The sequence below is a fragment of the Bison bison genome, unplaced genomic scaffold (assembly GCF_000754665.1).
Source record: "Bison bison bison isolate TAMUID 2011002044 unplaced genomic scaffold, Bison_UMD1.0 scf7180017864308, whole genome shotgun sequence".
Lineage (NCBI taxonomy): Eukaryota > Metazoa > Chordata > Mammalia > Artiodactyla > Bovidae > Bison > Bison bison.
Window position 1 is genome coordinate 949,024 of NW_011494880.1, and position 7,797 is coordinate 956,820.

The following is a 7,797-nucleotide window of genomic DNA, read 5'->3' on the forward strand; positions in this document are numbered from 1 at the left end:
ACGATACTGGATGCTTGGGGCTAGTGCACTGGGACGACCCAGAGGGATGGTATGGGGAGGGAGGAGGGAGGAGGGTTCAGGATGGGGAACACATGTATACCTGTGGCGGATTCATTTTGATATTTGGCAAAACTAATACAATATTGTAAAGTTTAAAAATAAAATAAAATTAAAAAAAAATACAACATAAATGACACCTCATACTGCATGAAGATACAAATTTATTACCAAATTCCAGCGTAATGTTTTTCCTAAATGGTCGCTGTTGTTCAGTCGCTCAGTCGTGTCCAACTCTGAGATCTCATGGACTGCAGCACACCAGTCTTCTTTGTCCTAAATGTTAGATAAGATTGAAAGCTGAGTACATGACTTGGTAAGCACAGGAAAAAATTTACATTTTTTTACTTTTCAACATATGGTTTGAGTAACATATGTTTTTCACCTTTACAGTAACTGAAGCAAAATACTTAAATAATCTAAATTTAGAACCATATTTTCAAATCAAAATGTTGCATTGACATATATACACTATCATGTGTAAAACTGATAGTTAGTGGGAAGTGTCTATATAACAGAGGGAGCCCAGCCTTATTCTCTTGGATGACTTAGATGGGTGGGATGGGAGTGGGGAGGAAGGAAGACTTGAGAGGGAGAAAACATATATATAATTATATCTGTCTCACATTGTTGTACAGCAGAAACCAATACAACCTTATAAAGCTATTTTCCACCAATTAAAAAATTTGTAAAAGGAAATACAAAAATATTTTTAAAAATCATAAAGCCATTTCAATCACATTGTTCCTCATTCTAAATTATTCTAAAACTATTTTAGTAATAGTAAGTGTACTTTGTATAATAGATAAATAATATATTCTGGATTATTTTATTCTATATTTATCTCTTTTTAATTAATGTATATGTTTATTTCACAGCATACATAATATATTTATACAAAAATATATAATTTACAAAGGAATAGGTTTGTATATATTATTGGAGTATGCCTAAAGTATGTTATTGCAATGGTGATTGTTCAGAAAGATTTGGAGACTGCCAAATTATATATCAAATATTCAGAAAGAACAAAATTTGAGAGCATCTGTTTCTTCCATATCATAGAAGATTTTCAGTTATGTTTGTAATTGTATTCTCATCTAAATTATCTGAGAATCATGAGGCATGAATAACATGCAACAGCAGAATTGGAGAGCATGAAGGAAGGTGAATATAGGATAAGTTCATGAGAGAATATGAGGATAAGAGTGAATAACTGAGACTTAAAAGATTAAATAACCAGAAACTAAGCTATCCCCTCTAAATGCTTTTAGGGAATATTTGACATGTATGGTTGGCCGCATAATTACTCTCTGAAGATTAGTTTAGTTTAGTCGCTCAGTCGTGTCCGACTTTTTGCGACCCCATGGACTGTAGCCCAACAGGCTCCTCCGTCCATGGGATTTTCCAGGCAAGAGTCCTGGAGTGCGTTGCCACTGACTAGCAAAATTGTGAAAAATTAGAATACCTATTTTAAAGAACTGAATGAAGATCAGTTGAAGTGAAGTCATATAGATTGTATAACATAGTACTTGGTACAGAGTAAGTTCTCAGTAAACATCAGCTATTAGTGTTGTGGCTGGTTTTTGTTTTCTTACCTTTGCAAGACATTTGGTCTTGTCTAAAACATCTATTAGACATTTGGTCCATGCTAAAAGGTCCTTTAAAAGTGGGCATATTTGGTCCTTTCCAAAACGTCCATGTAGACATTTGAACCATGCCAAAAATTACTTTATATTTGGTAGTGGTGGCTTAATTGCTAAATAATGTCCGACACTTGTGACCCCATGGACTATAGCCCACCAGGGTCCTCTGTTCATTAGATTTCCCAGGCAAGAATATTGGATTGGGTTGTTGTTTCCTTCTCCAGGGGATCTTCCCAACTCAGAGATTGAACCCAGGTCTCCTGCATTACAGATGGATTCTTTACCAACTGAGCCAACTTTATATTTTGTCAAATTCAAAACCATTTGGCATAGATCAAAAGTGCCTGTGGATCTTTTGAACAGGACCAAATGTCTTATGGACATTTTGAGTAGGACCAAATGTTTGTTAATCTTTCTTACAATTAGTTATCTGTATTTTCTTTTTATTCCAAGTCTGGATTAAAGTTCTTCGAATTCTTTGTTATCTCTAAGTTACTTTATTTATACATATATATGTTATTTATACGTTTAGTCACTCAGTTGAGTCCAACTCTTTGCGACCTTGTGAACTATAGCCCACCAGGCTTCTCTGTCCTTGGGAATTCTCCAGGCAAGAATACTGGAGTGGGTTGCCATGCCCTCCTCCAAGGGATCTTCCCAACCCAGGGATCAAACCCAGGTCTCTTCCGCATTGCAGGTGAATTCTTTATCATCTAAACCACCAGGGAAGGCCTATTTATACATAGGAAGTAGTTAATAAATATTAATGAGCTTTATACTATGATGGGAGAAGGCAATGGCAACCTACTCCAGTACTCTTGCCTGGAAAATCCAATGGACAGAAGAGCCTGGTAGGCTGCAGTCCATGGGGTCACACAGAGTCGGACACGACTGAAGCAACACAACAATACTATGATGACTCATTATTGATTTTTATCTCTGATAGTAACTAATGAATTATTATTATTACATACTTTGGTAATATATGTTTATTTATTACTTTTAGATTATTAATGTATAAACTATAAGAGTAGAAGACCATGATTAATAAACTATTCAGTAAATACTCTAAGGAAATACACAAAAATGTCATTGATATTTTATTATGCTGATACCATTCTAAGCACACAATGAAGAGAATATAATGCCTTCTTAAGAGGGTATTTTGGGTCAAATCCATCTATCTTGAAGATTTTGTTAAATATCTTCCTTACCAGTCCAACAATGCAGGCCTTAAATTTAAAAAATAAAGTACAATTATAAATTTTTAGACTTAATTTTATTTAGTCTTTAGGAATAATAAAGCATAATAAAAACATTGTAGAAGGTAGTTAAAATAATAAAACAATGTTGATCTTTCATATGCAAACTCTGAAATTCTTTGAATATTCTCTTATAAAACACTAATGTCAGTAAATAGGAAAACATTACACATAACTAAAGCAGCTGGAAAAAGAGCAAGTATTTCTTAGATCTCGGAATGAAATTGCAATGTAGACCCTTTCATTTTCTTTTCATAATCCTCTTCAAATCTTTCATACTGGGCTACAGTAAACTGATTTTTCCAGTCTGCTGAAACACCTAAAAAGAAAGATGAGGTGGTAAATTTTAAACTAATGTTAAAAATTTCTAATATCAATTTTAAGCTTAATTACTAGCTTGTATTTTTAGACCTCTAACTTTATACTGCCATATCTACTCCATAATTCTGTTCTTCACCTCCTACTCCCACTCCCAGACTCTTAGACCTTCCTAATTTTCCAAAAATCTCGGTGGGTTTTTCCAATATCTTATATAAAGAAATAACTTGTTGAATAGCTTCAGGAAATGTCACTGAGAGAAAAATCCAATGTCTCAAAATCTTTACTCTTTTGATTTTAAGAGCTTGATTAATAAAGGACCAGAAAGCTTTTCAGACATTTTAAAACTATCTTTTCCAGCGTAAAATGATAAAAAGTTACTAAAGTTATTAAAAGGTTTCTATGATCAAGTAAGATTTAGAAACTACTATATTCAATGTAATTAAATCTATTTCATTATTATTGTATTGTTCTTTCAATCTTCTTGATACTAACCACATCTAAAACCTTAAAGGAAGAAATAGGAAGTAGTATTTATAATGCATATCTAATAGAAATAATGTCATTTTCATAGGGCAATTAAGAAAACACATTTGGAAGCCCAGTTTTAGAGAAAAAATGAAGAAAACATGCCAAAACAACCATCAATCTGGCCTAGGACTTCTTAACCTTGACATTTTATTTATGTATATCTCCACTGTTGATAGTTGAAGTCAGCCAGTTCTTTGCTGGGGAGGATGCGGGGGTTGTCCTGTGCATTGTGGGAGGTTTTAGCACCATCCTTAGCCTCTATACATTGGAAGCCAACAGCGAACCCCTAGTCATGATCACCAGCAATGACTTCAAATGTTGTCAAACATCCCCTGGGAGGCAAAATCATACCTGGCCAAGATCCAGATATTCCCAGCAAGGCTTAACCATTGCACAGTTCCTAACCTCCTAAAAATATCTCTAGAATGTACCGATGCATTATAATTACAATTTCCTTTAATAGTGCCTTTACAGGTTCTCGTCAAAACATCTGTTCCTCCAAAACTGTCTTAGATTATATTAATATTTACTCTCTTCTTCACTGTAAAAAGATTTTACACCTATGTCCATTGTAGCATGTTGTGTGATTCCTCCTTGCCTCATTAACTTTGGGCTTGGATTTTTTGTATGCTTTGGCCAAAGGAATTTGAATGTATGTGGTATATAGCACATCTGAACAGAAACTTTAAAGGGCCTGGCAAGTTTCCAACATCTTTCTTGATCTTTCTCTCTTTTTTGAGGGCATAGCTCACAAAAGGGCAGCTCTTTCAGTCTGGGTTTCAGAAAGAGAAGACACAAGAGGCAGAGCCCATGAGAGTCAAACAAAACTAATCAGAGTCAAAAGAAATGAACAAAATTGCTGCAGCCACAGTTGGCCAACATACAACAATATTAAACAAAAAACAAGTCCCTAAGCTACTGAGATTCTTGGGGTTGTTTGTTTTAGCAAAAATGACTAATGCATACACAACTAACAGAATTTATCAATCTCATCATAAGGACAAAGACATACACACACATTTTGTTCATTCACTTAGTTGTGTCCAACTACAGGATTCCAGGCTTCCCTGTCCTTCACCATCTTCCAGATTTTGCTCAAATTCGTGTCCGTTGAGTTGGTGATGCCATCCAACCATACACACACACACACACACACACTTCAACTCAACATATATTCAGTAAAGGAATATTTTGTGCAAAATGTTGACTACAGTTCAATACTTGAGTATGCAATGATTTATCATAATCATAGAAACAATCTCAAGGAGTTGGATTTTCTTTCATGGTAACCCACTCCAGTACTCTTTCTTGCCTTGAAAATCCCATGGACAGAGGAGCCTGGTAGGCTACAGTCCATGGGGTCACAAAGAGTCGGACACGACTAAGCGACTTCACTTTCATTTTTCAGTAATTTATTCCCAGTATTATTTAAGCTAGTTACCAACCATAGCAAAAATTTTAGGGAATATGAAGAATATCTAGATAATTCAGACAAATAACAGTCATCCTTCTGATACATCATTGAATGTCAAAATCTATACTTATCAACACATAGATTCTTGAATAAACATTTTTTACTAGGAAGCTTGTCTTACATGTTAGACTTACAATAATAATAAATATTTTTGCCATGAATTATTTCCTTTAATAATTTTTTTCATAAAACTTTCTCCCCAACATACTTAATCTCTTCCCATTTACTTTGATATTGTTCTTATCTGCCTACATACAATGTCCATAATATTACTATCAATTTGTATAGAAGCTAATATATAATGTATATAAAGCTACCTTTTCTCATGAAGGGAGACACAGAATGGTCCATACAAAATTTTGGCATAGTCGTATAATTTGCACTAGGATTTTGCTTCATCTTATCAAAGGAGCTATGATAGCGGATTTTATCCACAGTTTCTTCTGGAAGGTCTTTATCTAGAAATTTTAATAACTTCTGAATTTCACACTTTGGATCCTAAAAAAAATTATAAAGAAACAGGATTATTTCAGGTAGATTTAGTCATGAAGTAAGCAATGCATTTTATAAGGATCCATATATCAATGTGTCAGAGGAAATATTTTTATAGTTTTATATGGCCTTTTCAATTTCCTTTCCCAAGTGTATAATCCTATTCTTGATTATACCAGACAACCATCTGCTAAAAGGAAGAGGTAAGATTTGTTTCAAAAAATGGAAAAAAAAATAGGTCAATATTCAACTTTTCACTTTCAAAAGTAGAATTATCCTGTAGAATAATAGATGGTGATAAAACAAACTTGGGTCTCCTGCATTGTAGGTGGATTCTTTACAGACTGAGCCACCAGGGAAGCCCTATGATATTATGGCAAGGTATAATTAAGATAAGATATAATTATGACAAGATGAAATTTTCAAAACCCCTTTATCTTCTTTTTATAGCATATCTAATATTAAGAATAGATTTCCACCAAGCATTTAAAGAAGAATTAATATGAATATTTCTCAAACTCTTCCGAAAAGTAGAAGCTAAGAGAATACTTCCAAACTCATTTTATGAAGCCTGCCTTACCCAGACAACAAAGCTAGACAAGTAGAGTATCAGAAATGAAAATTGCAAGTCAATATCTCTGGTGAATATCAGTGCAAAAAACATGAACAAAATACTGGCAAACTAAATTCAACAGCACATTAAAAGGATCATATGCTATAATCATACCATTTCTGTCCTTTATGGAGCCCATCTTTGCATGAAATGTTCCCTTGGTATATCTAATTTTCTTGAAGAGATCTCTAGTCTTTCCCATTCTGTTGGTTGCCTCATTTCTTTGCATTGATCGCTGAGGAAGGCTTTCTTATCTCTTCTTGCAATTCTTTGGAGCTCTGCATTCAGATGCTTATATCTTTCCTTTTCTCCTTTGCTTTTCACTTCTCTTCTTTTCACAGCTATTCGTAAGGCCTCCTCAGACAGCCATTTTGCTTTTTTGCATTTCTTTTCCACAGGGATGATCTTGATCCCTGTCTCCTGTACAGTCACGAACCTCCATCCATAGTTCATCAGGCACTCTATCTATCAGATCTAGTCCCTTAAATCTATTTCTCACTTCCACTGTATAATCATAAGGGATTTGATTTAGGTTATACCTGAATGGTCTAGTGATTTTCCCTACTTTCTTCAATTTAAGTCTGAATTTGGCAATAAGGAGTTCATGATCTGAACACAGTCAGCTCCTGGGCTTGTTTTTGCTGACTGTATAGAGCTTTCCATCTTTGGCTGCAAAGAATATAATCAATCTGATTTCAGTGTTGACCATCTGGTGATTTTCATGTGTAGAGCCAACTCTTGTGTTGTTGGAAGTGGGTTAAGAAGAGGTGGCAAGAATACACAGAAGAACTGTACAAAAAAGATATTCACAACCAAGATAATCATGATGGTGTGATCACTCACCTAGAGCCAGACATCCTGGAATGTGAAGTCAAGTGGGCCTTAGAAAGCTTCACTATGAACAAAGCTAGTGGAAGTGATGGAATTCCAGTTGAGCTATTTCAAATCCTGAAAGATGATGCTGTGAAAGTGCTGCACTCAATATGCCAGCACATTTGGAAAACTCAGCAGTGGCCACAGGACTGGAAAAGGTCAGTTTTCATTCCAATCCCAAAGAAAGGCAATGTCAAAGAATGCTCAAACTACTGCACAATTGCACTCATCTCACACGCTGGTAAAGTAATGCTCAAAATTCTCCAAGCCAGGCTTCAGCAATACATGAACCGTGAATTTCCAGATGTTCAAGCTGGTTTTAGAAAAGACAGAGGAACCAGAGATCAAATTGCCAACATCCGCTGGATCATGGAAAAAGTAAGAGAGTTCCAGAAAAACATCTATATCTGCTTTACTGACTATGCCAAAGCCTTTGACTGTGTGGATCACAATAAACTGTGGAAAATTTGGAAAGAGATGGGAATACCAGACCACCTGACTTGCCTCTTGAGAAACCTATATGCCTGTCAG

The 7,797-nt window shown here is 35.0% G+C and overlaps 1 protein-coding gene across 1 annotated transcript in view; it reads right to left on the reverse strand.

Annotated features, from left to right (window-relative positions):
* Positions 1–3,171: 3,171 nt before the first annotated feature.
* The window catches only part of LOC104997415 (sulfotransferase 1 family member D1), a 23,911-nt gene continuing 19,285 nt past the window's right edge, over positions 3,172–7,797 (reverse strand). The window contains exons 6-7 of the mRNA XM_010852139.1: positions 5,606–5,786; positions 3,172–3,284 (exon numbers count right to left, since the gene is read on the reverse strand). Coding sequence (XP_010850441.1) covers positions 3,172–3,284; positions 5,606–5,786 — 294 coding nt within the window. The remainder of the gene's footprint in view (positions 3,285–5,605; positions 5,787–7,797) is intronic.